The sequence below is a fragment of the Phyllobates terribilis genome, unplaced genomic scaffold (genome assembly GCF_046119375.1).
Source record: "Phyllobates terribilis strain yellow unplaced genomic scaffold, ASM4611937v1 Scaffold_4__5_contigs__length_816908805, whole genome shotgun sequence".
Lineage (NCBI taxonomy): Eukaryota > Metazoa > Chordata > Amphibia > Anura > Dendrobatidae > Phyllobates > Phyllobates terribilis.
The window spans coordinates 110,107,891-110,129,156 of record NW_027362764.1 but is presented as its reverse complement, the minus strand read 5'-3'; the positions used below and the strand labels follow the sequence as shown (position 1 = coordinate 110,129,156).

At 43.2% G+C, this 21,266-nt stretch overlaps 1 protein-coding gene across 1 annotated transcript in view; it reads right to left on the bottom strand.

The window, feature by feature from the left end:
- The window catches only part of NCAPG2 (non-SMC condensin II complex subunit G2), a 75,834-nt gene that overhangs the window by 39,606 nt on the left and 14,962 nt on the right, over positions 1-21,266 (bottom strand). The window contains exons 2-10 of the mRNA XM_073677682.1: positions 16,678-16,761; positions 15,397-15,585; positions 13,791-13,905; positions 9,473-9,630; positions 8,301-8,435; positions 6,497-6,591; positions 3,199-3,268; positions 2,346-2,432; positions 693-785 (exon numbers count right to left, since the gene is read on the bottom strand). Coding sequence (XP_073533783.1) covers positions 693-785; positions 2,346-2,432; positions 3,199-3,268; positions 6,497-6,591; positions 8,301-8,435; positions 9,473-9,630; positions 13,791-13,905; positions 15,397-15,585; positions 16,678-16,761 — 1,026 coding nt within the window. The remainder of the gene's footprint in view (positions 1-692; positions 786-2,345; positions 2,433-3,198; positions 3,269-6,496; positions 6,592-8,300; positions 8,436-9,472; positions 9,631-13,790; positions 13,906-15,396; positions 15,586-16,677; positions 16,762-21,266) is intronic.

Here is a 21,266-nt window from a genome sequence, read left to right as displayed (position 1 = left end):
GCAACGAGCAGTAAACATTAGAATTAAAAATCCCTCTGTTGTTGAGATCAGAGAGGATGTTTCACAAGAAGTAAATTGCTTTTTCTTACATGCACTTTGGGTTATTCGACTTCGTTTATAAACAAATTGCTGCATGATTTTTAAAACTGAAGTATGTATAAAGCAAACGTAAATTAGGTGCAATCTGATGGCTCTGTTGCAATTTTATATAAAACATTTCTGGAACTTTGCAAGGGATTAAGTGCATCTGGATATTGCTAATGTTAATGCCACCAATGTCGTACAGATGTGGATCCTCTTTCTGGGGCAAATGCCTGACTCCACAACAGCGGTTCCCTGACCCTTGTTTCATCTGCTGAGAAGGCCACAAACATGCCAGACTATTTCCGTGACTCCCATATAAGTGAAAGCAGTGGACATGCAGGGCCATCTCTCCATTCTCTGGATGTATGCAGCGACCGATGGCCTCCAGTAGAAAAGGCAAAGTGGGGGAAATTGTAGGTGAGGATGGCTAGGGTCATCACTGCACCTAGCTCACAACCTGATGTTAAAGAATGGGGCACTGGGGAATCGTGTCACATCATTCCCCATGGTCAAAGCTGCAATTTTTTGTACTTTTACTTTTTTATTATTATTGTTTTAATGATTTTTCGTGAAGGTAAAGAAAAAAAAAGAGAAGAATTAAGCTTCACCTTTAATCCTCTCCACATGATGGGCTGGTACAGTCTATACAGCATCTCCTCTACTCCTTGACGCAGCTTTTGCTGGTGAAAATAGCTGAGTATCTGAACAAAACAAATGCAAATTTTTAATACAGGCCGACAACTACAGGAAACAACAGGCCTGTGTACAATTTATTATGGAAGCAAGCAGCAGCACTCACACATCAATATGCTCTACTGTAATAAACACCTTCCTGATAGATGACGTACTTGTAGGTCATAGCGGGTGCTGAAGTGCGGAGCGGGCTCGCACCATGCCAGCTGTGATAAACAGCCAGCATCTTGCTGTAACAGTGATCTAAGCTAGCTTCAATCGCTGTTGTTTAACCATTTAAATGTCACAGTCCATCACTGACTCCCATCAGCCACACATGACGCAATCGCAGGAGGCCAATTGGTTATCATAGCAGTCGGGGTCTTCCTGGAGGCCCCCATGGCTGCCATCTCCATCCCCCTGTGACTGGGCATCATACAATGTAATTTTGTTTATATACTGCAATGTAGAGAACAAGTTTATAATCAAAAAATGGGTGGTGTCCTATGAACATGGACTATTCATTGCTGTACATGCAAATATAAGGATCAAAAGGGGTAAGTTTATGAAATAGGCAACAGCCCTAAAACTAACCAAATAGGCTGCTGTCTTTCACAGTGTGAGGCCCTTTTTTTTACCTTTTCTTGTTATTTGTACCCTGAGTTTAATAAAGGTTACTTATATATCTCGTGACATTGCTGTATTAGGCTATTGCCTATTTCATAAACTTACCCCTTTGATCCTAATATATAGAACAAGCGGTCAAGTGTTCACAGATTCACTTCTCATATAGGGGGGGGCCAGGGAGAAGGTGAAAAAAGATAAGTTTTTAAATATATAAAAGGAATTAAAACAAAAAACAACTTTGAATTAGCCCCTTTCTCATTAAAAGATGGAGGGGGTGTGAAGAAGGGAGAAAAAAAAACATTTGGTAGTCCAAATGGTAAAGGCAGTAATAAAAAAAATATATATCAAAACAGCTTTTTGCTGCAATTTTTGCTATCAAAATGTTGCATCTACAGGTCCACGAACAGAAAAATAAAAAAGTTGTGAAACTCGGAAACTGGATACAATATATGTTTGTGTGTATATATTATACAAAATATACACACATACATATAGCTTTCTCCATGAAAAAAAACAACTTATGACTATAGAGGAAAATAAAATAAAAAGTAAATATGTAAAAAAAAAACAAAAAAGTCTTTCCTAGAAGGGGTTAAAATTGTTTTACCATTAGCAATCCATACCATCCCGTACAGTACAATGAAAGACATCTTTTCCCAATTACCCCCTGTAATCAACAAACCAGATTCCTTTGAATTCTATTAATAATGAGCAATTATTGTAATTTATGCAAATTAACATATAAACAAGTTTCACTACACTAATTGTAAACCTCAAAATTAGCATGATTACTTGCTTGTGGCCAACTCGTCACTTTCAGTTCTGCCATGTGATCATGGCAGTAGCTTGGTGTGATGTGACGGGTGCGGTGTCGACACTCTTGGTGATGAGGTGTAATTGCACAGCACAGATGTTGCACTGTATAACACCGCTGCTGCAAACAGAAATACATTGGCGCTTACCATTCTCACTTTGGAGAACACTGGAGAATTCTTGGGTAAATGAACACCGTGGTGCATCAGGTCCTGGATACAGACATGTTCAATTGTCTATAGTGGAGAAAAACATTATGTTATTGGCTCCACATGGAAAACTAAATCACACGCAAGGAAACTGAAGCCTAAAGCCAGGCTATCAACATAGAAAAATCAACCTGATCGGTAATAAAGAGAAATGGTTGTTGCAACGCCACAAAAAATGCAATAAGAAGCAATCAAGGCATCGTATGCAGCGCAAAATGGCATCAAACACGGCAAACCACAGCACAAAAAAATCCAACATCCCACACAACTCAATTGACTAATGAATGAAAATGTTACGGGTCTAAAAAAATTATATCGCAAGTGATTTTTTTGTTCCCACCGTTTAAATAATAATTAAAAAAAAATAATAATAAAAATATGCAAGTTTGGTATCACTGTAACCGAGCTGGAGAATCATGCTGCATGGTCATATTTACGGCATAATGAACACCAAAAAAACGAAGCCTAAAGAAATACAATTGTGGAATTGCATTTTATTATATGTGCAATTTCACCACACGTCCAGTACATCGCATGATAAAATGGATAATGTCGTATTAATCAGCAATGAGAAATGCTGTCTGCTTTTTTGTTCTACAAAGTGACCTTTTTATATTAAATATAATCTTCAATAAAACAAATTTAAAAAAAAAAAAAAGTGGATAGTGTCAGGGAAAAAAAAAAAATACTGCCGGGTCCTTAAACTCAAAAAATTATAAATGAACGCCCGCAGTTACACACCACATCCTCAAGTATATATGGTAAAGTAGAAATAAAATAAGGACAAAATTACCGTTAAAATATCACCAGACCCTTTTTTCCAGGCTCTGAAGTATATTTCTGCAATGTGGTTCAACACTGACCTAACGTTAGACAAAAATAATGAAGCAGTCATTACAAAATCTAACAAAAACAATTATCCCATTGCTATTCACCCTGTATCTGATCTAATACTGGGGATACTAAGGTGCTGAGATAAGAGACTGCTCACACTGCTGCCCAGCATGTCTATCTGATCTAATACTGGGGATACTAAGGTGCTGAGATAAGAGACTGCTCACACTGCTGCCCAGCATGTCTATCTGATCTAATACTGGGGATACTAAGGTGCTGAGATAAGAGACTGCTCACACTGCTGCCCAGCATGTCTGGGGATACTAAGGTGCTGAGATAAGAGACTGCTCACACTGCTGCCCAGCATGTCTATCTGATCTAATACTGGGGATACTAAGGTGCTGAGATAAGAGACTGCTCACACTGCTGCCCAGCATGTCTATCTGATCTAATACTGGGGATACTAAGGTGCTGAGATAAGAGACTGCTCACACTGCTGCCCAGCATGTCTATCTGATCTAATACTGGGGATACTAAGGTGCTGAGATAAGAAGAGACTGCTCACACTGATGCCCACCATGTCTATCTGATCTAATACTGGGGATACTAAGGTGCTGAGATAAGAGACTGCTCACACTGCTGCCCAGCATGTCTATCTGATCTAATACTGGGGATACTAAGGTGCTGAGATAAGAGACTGCTCACACTGCTGCCCAGCATGTCTATCTGATCTAATACTGGGGATACTAAGGTGCTGAGATAAGAAGAGACTGCTCACACTGATGCCCACCATGTCTATCTGATCTAATACTGGGGATACTAAGGTGCTGAGATAAGAGACTGCTCACACTGCTGCCCAGCATGTCTATCTGATCTAATACTGGGGATACTAAGGTGCTGAGATAAGAGACTGCTCACACTGCTGCCCAGCATGTCTATCTGATCTAATACTGGGGATACTAAGGTGCTGAGATAAGAGACTGCTCACACTGCTGCCCAGCATGTCTATCTGATCTAATACTGGGGATACTAAGGTGCTGAGATAAGAAGAGACTGCTCACACTGATGCCCACCATGTCTATCTGATCTAATACTGGGGATACTAAGGTGCTGAGATAAGAAGAGACTGCTCACACTGATGCCCACCATGTCTATCTGATCTAATACTGGGGATACTAAGGTGCTGAGATAAGAAGAGACTGCTCACACTGATGCCCACCATGTCTATCTGATCTAATACTGGGGATACTAAGGTGCTGAGATAAGAAGAGACTGCTCACACTGATGCCCACCATGTCTATCTGATCTAATACTGGAGATACCAAGGTGCTGAGATAAGAAGAGGCTGCTCACACTGCTGCCCACCATGTCTATCTGATCCAATACTGGGGATACTAAGGTGCTGAGATAAGAAGAGACTGCTCACACTGATGCCCACCATGTCTATCTGATCCAATACTGGGGATACTAAGGTGCTGAGATAAGAAGAGGCTGCTCACACTGCTGCCCACCATGTCTATCTGATCTAATACTGGGGATACTAAGGTGCTGAGATAAGAAGAGACTGCTCACACTGATGCCCACCATGTCTATCTGATCCAATACTGGGGATACTAAGGTGCTGAGATAAGAAGAGGCTGCTCACACTGCTGCCCACCATGTCTATCTGATCCAATACTGGGGATACTAAGGTGCTGAGATAAGAAGAGGCTGCTCACACTGATGCCCACCATGTCTATCTGATCTAATACTGGAGATACCAAGGTGCTGAGATAAGAAGATCCTGCTCACACTGCTGCCCACCATGTCTATCTGATCTAATACTGGGGATACAAGGGGTGCTGAGGTAAGAAGAGGCTGCTCATGCCTTTATGAATGACTGAACATGGTATAGGTTTATTCCCAGATCACAGCAGCAGAGATTTATTTTTCACATGCTCACAGGCACATGGCCTACTAACATTCTAGGATAGGTTTCAATCAGTGCAACAAGGTGGTGGACATCCCTTAAGGCTACGTGCCCACGTTGCGGAACTGAAGCATATTTTTTACGCTTCTCCCTGGCGAGAAAATCGCATGCAGATTTTACATGCGGTTTTCCCGCCAGGTAGAAGCGTTTGTGAGGCGTCTTTGCATGCATTTCTGCATGCGGGTTATCAAGCACTTCTCCAAGTGATTTAAGCATCACTTGGAAAAGTGCTTGACAACTTGTTCACACTATGTAAATCCACGCAACCGGCATGGATTTATATAGTGTGACCAAGTAATAGTTAAAAAAAAAAAAAAAAGAATCAGAATGGTAAAAAATAAAAAAATAAAGTTTATACTCACCTTCCGATGCATTCTCTGCCCCATCCGGAGTCTTGAGCGGCTCACGCTGTTGTGTGCAGGACCTGCGGTGATGTCATTGAGTCATGTGATGGGTCACATGACGTGGCAGGTCCTGCACACAACAGCGCGACGGCGGGAAAACACCGGGAAGACATCAGAAGATAAGTATAAACTTTATTTTTTCTTTTTTTTACAGGTTCTTTGGTACCCAGGTCTGGATGAGAGTCTCCTCTCATCCAGACTTGGGTACCATCCGCACATTGATTCCGCTGTGCTTCCGCAAAATTAATGAAAATGCTGCGGATTTTTGACCGCAGCATATACGCTGCGGAAAAATCCGCAGCATGGGCACTGACATTGAAAATGCCATTGGGGACCATGGGGTGCGGATATACATGCGTTTTACAAGCGTTTACGCTGCGGAAATTCCGCAGCATATACGCCTGTAATACGCAATGTGGGCACGCAGCCTTAAAGTGGAGTTGGTGCAATTCGAGTCAAAGGACAGGGTCCAAACATCAATTATATGTGTCTGCTGGACAGAAGCTCTAAGAATCACCTTATAACTGATAGTATGCCCGACTCCTCCTTTAATTAGCCTGCCTGGCACAAAGTCATAGTTGTGGTGTAACATGTGTTGTGGTGGCCAGACCAGCTAGTCAAAAGAAGAGGAGCGCATGCCACTGATTAAAGCCATGGCTGGTGGACTGGGTTGGATCCTACTAATCTATCCATACTAATTCTAATTTTAAGGGATTTTTTTGTGTTGCTGCCTGTAATGTCTAGAAGTTGCTCACCCTACAACAAATCAAAAATAAGCTTGTACGTAGTAACAGGAGGATTAATTAAAAACCATTGCTACATGTCTATGGGCAGTGAAAGCATTGAGTCACAAGTAGGAAACTACATTAAAAAATACAACTTACTTTGGAAAACACTGCAGTTGATTTTTGATGGTCCCATGGATCAGCTTAATGAAGTTAACGTCTAAACTAAACAGAAAGCTGAGAAATCTCCGTCCCTGTGAGAACAATTAAAGAACAGAATATACAAAATTTAAAAACAGTTTGAAAAAAAACCCCCAGCAAATTCTGAGTGAAAAAAACCCACTGATCCGAGGAAAGATACATTACTACCATAAAGCCATCTGCCCAATAATGTGTGAGACCCTCGTATAGTCACAGCAGCTTAACCTTTGTTGAGGTATGGATTTCACAAGACCTGAGAAGGGTTTGTGTTATTTGGTACCAAGATCATTAGATCAGTAACGTCTTTAAGCTGTGAGGTGACATTTCCATTACCCGAACTTATCCCAAAATAAAGAAAAAAAAAACACTTGAAGAGGATGTACCAAGACTTTACATCCTATTCTAGTGACCTGTGAAAGCAGCAGCCACATTAATGATGCATTACTCAATGCTGCAGCCATATTTTGTCTTTCATTTACAGCCTGCTGCATGATTATTTATAAAAGTAATTTCGGAAGAAGTCCTTTACGTGAAATGTCCAATAGAACATAAAACAGAAATAACTGAGAAAACATTCAAAGAGAATCTGTCACCCCCCTGGGCGACATCAGACCTCTACTATGGCCATACAGGGTATAGAAAAGTAAATCTATACATACAGGTATGGCATATAGTAGAGGTTTGATTGCAAAGAAAAGCACTTTAATCAATTTTTTTTCCACAGGCTTGGCGTCCAGGGAATGCCAAGCAATCCTCCCCTATGTGCTTATTATGCCCCTAAATCCCCGCATCTCTGCTTAATTATCATATCCCCCCTCCCCTGCACGTCACAGGGCCCTGTGACATGCACTGTGCGCCATGACTTCCGGGCATGCGCAAAGTACCGCTCACGTAGAGCTCACATAGAGCATGCTTTGCTTCATCCCTGCCACGTCTGCCTGTGCATTGCCCCGCAGGTTTCTATTGTACAGGCGCCGGGGTCTCAGTGTCACTTTCCCGTGCCTGGGCAATAGAACCCTGCGGGGCAGTGCACGGGCAGACGGGGCTGGGATGAAGCAAAGTGCGCTCTGTGAGAGATCTATGTGAGCGGCGCTTTGCGCATGCCCGGAAGTCAGGGAGCACAGTGCACGTCACAGGGCTCTGTAAAGTGCAGGGGAGGGGGGATATGATAATTAAGCAGAGGCGCGGGGATTTAGGGGAAAAATAAGCACACAGGCGGGGATTGCTTGGCGTCCCCCAGACGCCAAGCCTGTGGAAAAAATAATTGATTAAAATGCTTTTCTCTGCAATCAGACCTCTATGGGCCATACAGGTATGTATAAATTTATTTTCTATAACCGGAATGGCCATAGTAGAGATCTGATGTCGCCCGGGGGGGGTGACAGATTCCCTTTAAGGAGGTCTTCTAGGTTCACCATACATTTCTGTCATCACTATGAGACTATGAAATTGCAGAATCTTGACAGTGTGCACTATACACACTGTAAGGATTTCACTTTGCTGTTTCTTCGAACGAGAGATCACAGCTTCTCATCTGCTTTTCTCGGCATTGAGAGAAGTGGATGAGAAGCTAGTCGACACCTGACCACATGTAAATACTTGCATCATACTTGCAGATAGACCCCTAAAGATCGGCAGGACAAGTTAAGAAGAGGGTGGACAGTACACAAAGATATATAATGACAGTAACCTCTAACAAAAATACATTATTAGGATTAGAAACTAAATAACTGTCATTCTAGTGTAATAAGGGCACGATTACCTCTTCTCTTTTAATGTGGTTAACACCCATAAAACACTGAAGCAACAAATCCTTCACGTCGCTGCTCTCAGCCGACGTGTAATTAAAGCTCAGAAGAGATGAATGCAGTTGCCACAAGCGAGCGATGTCCGCGACCTGGTAATAGGAAGGACGCAGAGACTTAGAAAACTCATTTTAAATTCTGATTCAATATCACAAAAGGTGAAGTGTTGACATTTAAATATAGTTTTAAAACATTTTAATAAAATAATCTATAAGAGAAAAATAAAATTATAGGTTACACTACATATTTCATAGTAGGGTAAAAAAAACTTCTCTTGGCATTTTTGAAGAGTAATTAATTTGTAATATTGACAGCTTTAATACATGCGAGGAATGTCTAACAAACAGGCATTCCTCACATGTATTAAAGTTGTCAAACAGTCGCAAATCATGCACACGGCGCGACTCAAGCATAACATTCGAGCACGCCGCGAATAATCGGCGAGCGCCCGAGCATGCTCGCTCATCACTATTGGTGAGTTCTCCTTCAATGGAAGTCTTCAAACTAACATTCTATGATTCTATCCTATAGAAAATGTTGATTTTGAAAGGAAACAAATGTTTTCTGACAAATCTGTTGGGGTGTACTCATTTATGCCGAGGACTGTATAACTTGTTTATACAAAAAGACGATAAGTTTTATACACTTGGGTGCTCATTGATTACAGTTGAGCTGTAAATGTGAAAGATTTCTCAATTAGTTGATGACTAGTTTACTTCTGCTCTTTGCCAAAGTTACCTAAGTGGTAGTAGCCAGTCCAGCTACCCAGTGCAGTGCCCTCATCGGTTATGTGCTCTACCACTGGCATCATGGCTCATAGCTGTGCGGTGATGTCACTGACACGACAGGTGAACGCTGAGGTCACTGACTGGCTACAGGAGTCACACGCTGACCACTTTTAAAAATAAAAAAAAAAAATTGTGATTTCGCCAAAGCCTTGATGCTGGATCACTCGGGAAGAGAGTATAGTATATTCTGTCATTTTATCACATCTGCTGCTGTTCTAAAACTTTTCTTAAAAAGGTACGGTAGCTACTTTAATACCTACTCTTAGTTATAATGTGAAAGATACACAGAATATACAGACATTTTTGAATAAATAAAAAGACTTCCACAACTTGGTACATACCACACACTTTGTATCAAGCGACTTAGCCAGAAGCAGAACAATAGCAGTTTTACCAAACACCTCCTTCCCTTCCATCCCCTTTTCCCACCAGGTTTCACAAAGACGCTGGATGGCGAAACGCACCCGAGACTCTGATGTTGGCAAAGCGTTCAAAAGTTCTGAAAAGAAGGATAATGTTAGGTCCTGGAAAGCAGAATGCACCAGGAAATATTAACCCAGGAGCAGGGCGGTGGAGTCTGAGCCCATTTTGGTGGAGTCGGAGTTGGTATAAAATGGACCGACTCCCGACTCCTAAAATATACACTGCTCAAAAAAATAAAGGGAACACTTAAACAACAGAATATAACTCCAAGTAAATCAAACTTCTGTGAAATCAAACTGTCCACTTAGGAAGCAACACTGATTGACAATCAATTTCACATGCTGTTGTGCAAATGGAATAGACAATAGATGGAAATTATTGGCAATTATCAAGACACACTCAATAAAGGAGTGGTTCTGCAGGTGCAGACCACAGACCACATCTCAGCACCAATGCTTTCTGGCTGATGTTTTGGTCACTTGAATGTTGGTTGTGCTTTCACACTTGTGGTAGCATGAGACGGACTCTACAACCCACAGAAGTTGCTCAGGTAGTGCAGCTCATCCAGGATGGCACATTAATGCGAGCTGTGGCAATAAGGTTTGCTGTGTCTGTCAGCGTAGTGTCCAGAGGCTGGAAGCCCTACCAGGAGACAGGCCAGTACACAAAGAGACATGGAGGGGGAAGTAGGAGGGCAACAACCCAGCAGCAGGACCGCTACCTCCGCCTTTGTGCAAGGAGGAACAGGAGGAGCACTGCCAGAGCCCTGCAAAATGACCTCCAGCAGGCCACAAATATGCATGTGTCTGTACAAACTGTTAGAAATCGACTCCATGAGGGTGGTAGGAGGGCCCGACATCCACAGATGGGGTTGTGCTCACAGCCAAACACCGTGCAGGACGCTTGGCATTTGCCAAAGAACACCAGGATTGGCAAAGTCGCCACTGGCACCCTGTGCTCTTCACAGATGAAAGCAGGTTCACACTGAGCACATGTGACAGACGTGACACAGTCTGTAGACGCCGTGGAGAGCGATCTGCTGCCTGCAACATCCTTCAGCGTGACCGGTTTGGCAGTGGGTCAGTAATGGTGTGGTGTGGCATTTCTTTGGGGGGCCGCACAGCCCTCCATGTGCTCGCCAGAGGTAGCCTGACTGCCATTAGGTACCGAGATTAGATCCTCAGACCCCTTGTGAGACCATATGCTGGTGCGGTTGGGCCCTGGGTTCTTCCTAATGCAGGACAATGCCAGACCTCAGGTGGCTGGAGTGTGTCAGCAGTTCCTGCAAGGTGAAGGCATTGAAGCTATGAACTGGCCCACCCGTTCCCCAGACCTGAATCCGATTGAGCACATCTGGGACATCATGTCTCGCTCCGTCCACCAACGTCACGTTGCACCGCAGACTGTCCAGGAGTTGGCGGATGCTTTAGTCCAGATCTGGGAGGAGATCCCACAGGAGACCATCCGCAACCTCATCAGGAGCATGCCCAGGCGTTGTAGGGAGGTCATACAGGCACGTGGAGGCCACACACAATACTGAGCCTCATTTTGGACTTGTTTTAAGGACATTACATCAACGTTGGATCAGCCTGTAGTGTGTTTCCACTTTAATTTTGGGGGTGACTCCAAATCCAGGCCTCCATTGGTTAATAAATTTGATTTCCATTGATGATTTTTGTGTGGTTTTGTTGTCAGCACATTCAACTTTGTACAGAACAAAGTATTCAATGAGAATATTTCATTCATTCAGATCTAGAATGTGTTATTTGAGTGTTCCCTTTATTTTTTTGAGCAGTGTATAATAAATTGGGTACAGTAGTTCAATGCAGTTTGTGGGGAATATTTTTTCATAACAAATCGGGAAAGTTAAGAAATGTCCTATAAATGTCTGTCCTATTCCTGATCTAAGGGTCTAGACTTTTAGCTGAGATTAATCTGCGCTACAGTAAATTTATCACTTTAACATGAGCCATGTATGAGGGAGTCGGAGTAATGGAAATTGAGGAGTCGGAGGTTTGGCTTACCGACTCCACAGCCCTGCCCAGGAATCAAAAACAAAACTAAGCTGGTCCTTGCTCTGATCTCCTGTGCCGATTCCTGTCCAATTTCAATTTTTATGGTCTGCATATCAGTATTTCTACTGAATATGGCAATAGGCAGCATGATTATATCCAGAATTGCATGCCATTTAAAAGGGCACCTATCACTTGCCATAAATGTATTCTTTTCACCTAGTGTAAATGCCGCTTTTCTCCCGAAACTGAGGACATTTCGCTTTTGTTCCTGCACCTCTCTGCTCCTGAGATACGGCCCCCTCTTGCATGAATATAAATCTAGTATTTTAGCCAAATGGGCGAGGTCTTCATCTCTTCTCTATGGAAGTCTACTTGAGGATCATGCTCTGTTGGCTATGAGACTAGATTTATATACAGGGAAGACACAGTCTTATGTCAGAAACAGAGAAATAGAGGTGCAGGGACCAAAGAAAATGCCAGATTCAGAAAAGCGGTATTTTACAGCAGGTACAATAAAATAACATATTAATGGCAAGTAGTCCTCTGTAATGAAGTAAAAAGCAGATATGCTGCTCAGGGTAAAATCTAACACCAGCGCCACCCCCTGCTGGTGACTCGTTTAAGGGAGGTGCTAGAAGTTGTGGAGCGGTGATTGTGTCACTCACTGCTTCTATCTCCGTCCCCTGATGACGTCATTTTACAGAAGAATCGGCGGAGACAGAAGCAGAGAGCCAGCGCTGCACTCACATCTTCCACAGCATTTATCATCCAGGAAGTCTTCAGGAGGGAGAAAAATCTAATGGAGTAACGCAACCACGCCCCCTGATGACGTGCTGTTTTAGGAGAGGTGATGAACACTGCAGGGAGTGAGTGCAGCACCAGCCTCCTGTGATGTCACATTCGAGAATCCTCAAGCAAAAAGTCACAGGAAGTACAGAAGAAAATTATTTTTTTTTATACACATTTAGGCTATGTTCACACACGTCGTGTTTTTTTTTCTGCTGCAAATATGCTGCTAACTTTTCTGTCAGAAAAACAGCTGCGTAAAACACGCAGGTTTTGGTGAGTATTTGCTGCGTTTTTTTTGACCAGCCATTACTTTCTATGGGTGAAAAATACGCAGCAAAAACGCAGGTGAGTTTTCTGCTGCAGAGACGCTGAAAGAAGTGACATGCTCTATTTTCCAAATACGCAAGCAAGGCAGAAAATACACAGCAAACAAAAAGCAACGTGTGAACAGAGAATTCTGGTTTCTCAGACTTTGCTGGTACTGCCAGCGCAGCTGAAAATTTGCATAAAAATCTGCTGCAAAATGCGCATCAAAACACAACGTGTGTGAACATAGCCTTAGAGATTAGGTAGATGTGTAGGGTATTGTGTAATAAAGCTCATTACAAAGGTGGTAAGGGTGTAAAGATCGATAGTTAGGAAATACATTTTAGGTTCTGGACCACCCCATTAAGCAGACACTTCTCTTTCCCGGCTTTTTCTCAGACTCTGTTTTCATAGAAATGCCGAGTTATTTCAGAGTAAAATACAGGTCACCACATTAAGGCTATTTCATGCTGCCTGTGGATTGGATCCCTTTAAAAATGTAAGAAAGACACCATCAATGGCTGAATAAAGAGACAACTCTTTGGTCCGGATGCTGACAGAATTCTGGAATAACACTCCTTAAAATGTCCCAAAATGTTTGCGCAACTCAAAACTGTGCAAAAATCTTGTAACTTTTGGTGGTCTTACAACAGTGCTGACAAAGTGGGCAGAGCTGGGGCAGGATGGGCCGTGGTGAAGTCCACCCAACAAATTCATCATTATTTACAGAACAAAAGGCGTGTGAAGTACACCAAGCCCCAGACTGGAGTCATATTTCCGTCAGAGGGAAATATCTCGTAATAAATTTGCTGCACCTTACTCCAGCGATATTTTCATTAAGACCAATGTGCAAAACGCCAGTTTTAATCAAATCGGGGCTTTAGTCTCTATTCACATCTGTATTGTGGCTTTATCGCTGCAGTTGAATATGGAATCCCCTGCTGGTTCTATCATATGATGGATGCCATTGGTGCCAGACAGACCCCCCAATGAGGTTGACTGTGGGTGGTCAAAGCAATTTTAATGTCTGGAAACTTTTCAAATCAATAAGGGTTGTCCAAATCAGAGATGTTCTCATTACTTGGGGTTAATAAAATGCTAGATAAGAACAATAAAGAAACCTTACCGTTGAGAATGGCAGCGCATTCTAGGAGCGCTGTATAGGTGGTGTCGTCATCTACTACAGACACAGAAAGTGTGGCAACTGTGGCCACTCCGTGTAGGACATCCATTGTTTGTTTCTAAGAGAAAAAACAAAACACATTATGTGAGTATTTCACCAATAACAGTAAAGATGTTTAATAGGACGGATCCTCCCGATATACACACTGCTGCCATCAGCAGGCGTTCCTGGCTTCACAATCACTGCAATATTAGCCTATGTCCACTTATGTAGCCAAGTACTAGGTACAGCTAGGACTTCTGGCCTCCAGTGACAATGAGGCATCCATGTGTCTACAATAAGGTGGAGAGAGTACACAGACCTTCTGGCTTATTGCATAATAAAATAATATACTGTACTATATATAGTACTGAAAGCAACAGATAGAGACCGGGATTGTCAGCCTGGTTTTCAAGTTACCATAGTATAGAGAGGCTTATAAAAGAGATACAAGCCATACTTTCAACCAGAATTCACTTTGTGAATGAGATCCAGATTACAGATCACTACTATACCACCTATAAACTCCAAAGCCCACTGGGTCCCCTGTGCTTGATGCGATCGTGGGAGCTTTGATGGATTTCCTTCTGAAGACCTGTCTGCCATGGTATTGCACCTGTGAAGCCCTGCCTGTAGATGGGCTGCATAGGAGACCAGCATCTATATAATACATTGCAATACTGCAGTATTGCATAGAAAAAAATAAGAAATGAAAACATGATGACAACTAGCAGCTTTGCAGACTAATTAGATTTCTTTATCAGGTATAGTATCTGAAGAGTCACAGTGTACATACCTACAATATTCACCATCTACCAGCTAACACAGTACAAAGAGTTACCTTTAGTTACTGTATAGGCAATCAAAAGATCACAGGTTAAAAGCCACTAAAGGAAAATTTTTATAAATAAAAGTTGTTGCGTCACACAAGCCCTGCACCTACAATCAGCGCTGGCGTCACTGTCCCCGCCGTCGGACATCCAACAGGCAGTCCGGGCTGCAGCTGATCTCAGACTTCCTTTTGATGTTCAATTTGTCCGAAGGCGGGGACAGTGACACCAGTGCTAATTGTCATGTGAGCCCGGCGCCCAATGTCACGTGAGCCTCATGAATTTGCATCCCATAAAAACTAAATCAGGCAGTCGTATGGACACTAGAATTGTATCAAAAACTATAGCTTGTACCTCAAAAAACAAGCCCGCGTATAATGCTATCGACCAAAAAAGTTACGACTAAAAATAAACCTTGCAATTAAAGAAAAATGTCTTCAAAGTAGTTAAACAAAACTTATATATAAAGCCTTGGCTGAATGAAGCGGAGGACGATCATGCGCACTATAGCTCTGTTCATTCTTAATGGGAGACCGCAGCGCTCGACCGATTGTCAGCGCGCCTATGAATAAAGGAGTAGTGGTCGTGATCGATCTGCAATCCATTCAGTTGTGGGTCTTCAAAGTCCTGGGTTCTTGGGATTGATGGTGGCCATGACTGTCCAACCACCAATCAATCAGAAAATTTTCATCTATCCTTTGGATAGGAGATAATGTTCAAACTTGAAAACACCACTTTACCATATCTGAAGATTCTTCCACCTCCATGTCGTCATCACTCTCATCGATTAATCTGTTCCACGATTCCACAGGATTTGCCCCCAATGTGTCTGTCAGCAAAGTCTTCAGTTTCTGCCATAATTCCTCTTTCTGCTTCCTCGGCAGCTCTTGCAGTATTTCTTCCAGATCAAAAGGATCAAATGCATTTTTCTGTGAAATGTAATTTTCAAATTAAAGAGCCAGAAAAACTTCTGATAATCATAAGAGAAAGAAAGATTCCCACATAACTGTCCACAGGCTGCTTTAGCGCAAGTTACAGTGCACAGATGGTTGTATAGAGTGGTTTCTATTGAGCATCATTAATGAATTGTGTGACCTTGGAGAGATCCAGCAGAACGGCTGGAAAGACCCCCATCGCTCTTCCTTACAACTGTTGGTAGTCCCTGCCAGTCTCTTGATACCTCATTCAGCAGGGGGGCATCATGTCACCGCTGCAGCTAATCAGCAGCCACTGATTGGCCATAGCAGTCACATTTTTGGGTGAGATGGAAGGAACAATCACAGAACTCGCACATCCAGTTCAAGTGGAACATGACTGCTGCAGTAGTACAACAGAGCAGGGGGGGTCCAATAGACAAGTATTGTGTTTTTTTTCCTTAGGCTAGTCTGGACCCATTATTAACCGGCGTTAAAAGTAATTTAAAACCACTTTAAAAAAATATATACACACACACATCAGAGGTCCAGCACTGCGTTTCTCCTTCTGGGCTCAACTGATGTACAGGCTTGAGCGGCTGAGCCCAGTAATTGGCTGCAGCGGTCACGTGTACTGTAGATGTGATGTCAAACACTACAGCTTGCCAACAAAGACCAGGGCAGAGGCGGAGATGCAGAGCTGGACCTGCGGAGGATAAAACCTGAGGTTTTTATTAGAACTTTGCAGAATCAGAAGAGAAGGAAAAGTTCCTCATGGAAATTTCTTTTAAAGGGGTTGTTGGCTAATAAAAATACATTTCCATACACCCTATTTATATAGAGGGGTCCTCAGTTTTTATCCAGAGTGGAGATGGGCAACAACATACAACCAATTGATATGAACAGGCACTGTGTGTAACGTCTGAGCTCCTCTGGGGTGGCGCCGCACAGAATGAATTAAAAATGAAGAATTACTGCAAGTTTTCCCTTTGAATCACAGCTGGGAGGTCTACAAGGATAAATGCTGTGATCATCTTATTGTTAAGACACCCTACAAGTAGCATTTGTCCAAAGCAAAGATCCCCTTTAACTTATCACAGTACTTACATGTAGCTGGATGAAGTTTAGGAATTGTTCTATTGTCTCCTTTCCGGTGGCCTGTAGAAAGGCTTCCCGCTTTGACATTGCAATCTGTTGACACCAAATGAAAACACAATTAAGATTGATTTATTAGGATCTTGATAAATATAAGCAATGAACAAATTAGATAACACATAAATGGCTCATTTCAAGTTGTGTTCAGGAGCACACCGCTCCCCTGCCTCTTGGCATCATGCTTGCCGTGGGCCGATGCACTCCTGGAAATCGACAGTTTGGTTCAGTGGCATGGCTGAGTCATTGGCCCAAAATTTGCGCTCTCAGATGCTGCTAGTAAAGCCAGAGGTGCTGGGGCTTTGTATAGAGATTCAGACTGCTTCACAGCAGTTCTAGCAAACCAGCCACCTCTCAGGCTGCAGAGGTGGCCTGTAATCTTGGAAAAAAGCTGTAAACAATAGAAATCAAAATCCTTGTGTTCTTGAGAAGGCTTTTAACAAAGAGTAAATTGCACAGTTGCTTGTTGTCGCAAGAACTTTGCAATCTTACCCATTTAAAAAGATGAGACAACCCCTTCAATATAATGTTTCTGTGAAACTTTCTATAGATTATTTCATCCGTAGTGAATACTTCATCTTCTTTGTGGAAAGGAAATCACTTTCTCAATGAGAAACAAATCAAGGCTTTTTTTATTTTTATAAAAAAGATTACCGATCAACAAAGACGGCACCGTGTGACCCAGGTAGTCAAGAGCAGGTCAGATGATGCAGATTACGATGACGCGGCTTTAGGCAGAGATTGGCAAGTTAATTAACACCAGCACTTTGTACACTTGATACCAGTCCGGCTCTCAGGTTCGTATACTTGGCTTATAAATCTATGTTCTGGAAAATTTTTAAAGCAGGGCTGTCAAACCGTTCCAGTGTGGGGGGGCAGGGGCTCTTTACTTGGCAGACTTTGGTTAACTTCAAGGGTTTGTCCCCTTTCAGATAACTTTTCCTAATAGTTACACAGTTTGTGATAGAACAAATAAACATAACTGTGCTTTACTTGCCCTCTTGGATTCCAGCGCATTGTCTCCGCTGCTGACTGGTCCTCATTTAGTTGCAGCGGTGATATCTCGTTGATATCAATGCAGTCAATCACGGACATCAGCACAGGGACCCCTGAATTGCCATGTGGTGTCAGAAGGGAGGTTAAAGGTCAGTTTAGCTGATATGGACTGACAGTCCTATACAAATTCTGCAAGCACTTTCAGGCATGCTTGACTTCTACAATAATTTCCCCCACACTGGGTCGTTCAGTAAGAAGGAACGGTAGACTCGGGACCTCAGTGGTTGGAGTCCTGTGGTTGGGCAATTAATGTTAATTGTGAAAAAAAACCTTTAAATACCTTCAAGCCTCATAGTGAGCCTGTGAGACATAATCCCCTGGCCACGCAGTGATTGACAGCTCTATACAAGGACAGACACTCATACAGACGGAGCCGTCATTCACTCTCCATGGGAGAAGCAGGACTCTAAACTTTCTTTGACCCTGGCAACATCAAAAACAGCTTTTCACATGAAAATACTGAAGTATATAGAAAAGTATTCTCCTATGACCAGTGGCCTTCCCTCTTATATTACCCTCCGCAGTGAATGGAAAGCTAGGTGATACATCACTTCTGCAGCATAGATCTGAAAGAGGATTAAGGCCCATGTACTAGACCAGGTAACTGGTGAATGAGTGTTCATGAGATTAATGATCATCGCCTGTATAAATATGCCGCCAATCACCCGGCAGACAAGCAAAATGCTCTATAAATAGCAGATTAGATGGCTCCTGGTAGCAGGAAAAAAACAATCATTGCTGCTCGGAGCAAATCTCCCTGTGTAACCAGAGCACGTGCTACCGAAACATGCAAATGTATGGAGGAGGAATGATAGCATTTATGATAGGGGATGTCCAGGTTTGAGAGCAAAGTCTGCAGATACTATGTGCACAGGCTGCCATGACTCCTGGTAATGTTGGTGCGAGCATTCACAATTCAGGGCCGTGGAGTCGGTAAGCCAAACCTCCGACTCCTCAATTTCCACGACTCCGACAAACTCATACATGGCTCATGTGTAAGTGATAGATTTACTGTAGCGCAGATTCTTCTCAGCTAAAAGTCTAGACCCTTAGATCAGGAATAGGACATTTCAGAACTTTCCCAAATTCCTATGAAAAAAAATATTCCTCACAAACTGCATTGAACTTCTGTACCCAATTTATTATATATGTTAGGAGTCGGTCCATTTTATACCGACTCCACAGCCCTGGTTCACATGCCTACAAGTCTCACCTGGCTTCTCTCAATAGACATAAAATTGAGAGAAGTCGAATGAGTCTAGTTGCAAATCGCATAGATGCAGTCATGTGACCACTCACACCGGGGATCATGAAGGCGCGCACACTGCAAACTGTCATGATTCAACGCTGGACAACCCTTTAACGATTACTTTGTGTGTATGGGACATAAATGAGCACGGATTGACTGTTCATTGATGGCCAGGAATCTACCTGTCTACATGAACCTTTAGGTTGCCAGTCTGTGTGTGAGACAACCCAGCGTCATAGTGGAGGTCGCACTAGTGCCGAGGCACCTGGCAGTGACTAGCCGTGATGTCCAGGTTAGAAGTGACCGCATAGTCTCATCAGCAGGAAATCGTGACCACAATCCAACAGAACACACGATCCCAAACCTCTCTACACGTTTCCAAACCTCTCTTCCTACATATTAGTCAAACAGATCATGACTAACAGCATTCATTGCTTTCACATTCCTTCTGCCATAGAAAGAGCAAACTGTTTAAAAACAATCTTTGTGGGAGTGATATCCTGTAACATGACTAATACTATATGCTCAATTTACCAACACAATATACGTGGCACCAATGCTGTGCATGACTGTCCCTGAAGAGCTTAAAAGGTTGTTCTCATCTTCAGGAGCGCACGGCTCCTCTGCCTCCAGGTTGCTGGGGAAGGTGTGCTAGTGAAGACTGATAGTTCAGGCCGGTAGCATGATGGTCGCTGCACTGACCAGAGCTGGGTACTCTTCCAGGCTGCTAGCAGAGGCAACTACAGAATGGGAGAAGCGCAGGGGGACTGAAGCTGGCCAGGTCCAACCAGTTTTAGAGTCGCGGACAGGCTCTGAAGCTTAAAGTCTGCAAGCAGAGCACACTCCTTAGCTAAAAATTAGGCCACTCAGATTATTATTATTAATAATTTATATAGCGCCATTGATTCCATGGCGCTGTACATAAGAAGGGGTTACATACCAAATACAGATATCACTTACAGTAAACAAACTAACAATGATAGACTGGAACAGGACCCTGCCCTTGAGGGCTTACATTCTACAGGATGATGGGGAAGGAGACAGTAGGTTGAGGAGTTGCAGTAGCTCCGGTGTTGAGGTGGCAGCAAGCAAGGTCATGGCAGCCTGTAAGGTTGTTTGAAGAGATGGGTTTTCAGGTTCCGTCTGAAGGATCCAAGTGTGGCGGATAATCGGACGTGTTGAGGCACAGAATTCCATAGGACGGGGGATATTCGGGAGAAATCTTGGAGGCGATTGCGTTAGGAACGAATAAGTGTGGAGGAGAGAAGGAGGTCTTGGGAGGACCGGAGATTACGTGAAGGGAATACATCGGAAGATTAGTTCAGAGATGTAAGGAGGAGAGATGTTATGGATGGCTTTGTAGGTCATTGTTAGTAGTTTGACCTGGATACGCTGGGGAAATGGAAGCCAGTGAAGGGATTTGCAAAGGGGGGTAGCAGAGGAGTAGCGAGGCGAGAGATGAACAAGTCGTGCAGCAGAGTTGAGGATGGACTGGAGGGGTGCGAGAGTGCTAGCAGGTAGGCCACAGAGAAGGATGTTGCAATAGTCTAGGCGGGAGATAATGAGGGCATGCACAAGCAGTTTAGTAGATTGAGGGTTGAGGAAAGGACGGATTCTGGAAATATTGAGCTGGAGGCAACAGGAGGTGGCGAGAGCTTGGATGTGGGGTTTGAAGGACAGGGCAGAGTCACGGGTTACTCCGAGGCAGCGGATTGTCGGTACAGGGGAAAGAGTGATGTCATTTATTGTGATAGAAAGATCAGGTGGGAAAGATATGCGAGATGGGGGAAAGATGATGAGTTCAGTTTTATCCACATTGAATTTGAGGTAGCGGGAGGAGAAGAAGGAAGATATGGCTGCTAGACATGCTGGGATTCTGGACAGCAGAGAGGTAGATCTGGGTGTCATTAGAGTACAGATGGTACTGGAAGCCATGGGATTTTATGAGCAGTCCCAGGCTAAGGGTATAGATTGAGAAGAGTAGGGGTCCTAGGACAGAACCTTGAGGGACTCCAACAGAGAGGGGGCGGGGTGAGGAGGTAGTGTGGGAGACGCTAAATGTGCAGTTAGAAAGGTATGAGGAGATCCAAGATAGGGCAAGGTCTTTGACGCCAAAGGAAGAGAGGATCTGTAGTAGGAGGCAGTGGTCAACTGTATTGAAAGCAGAGGACAAGTCAAGAAGAAGGAGTACAGAGAATTGTCTGTTAGCTTTGGCTGTAAGTCATTGGTGATTTTGGTA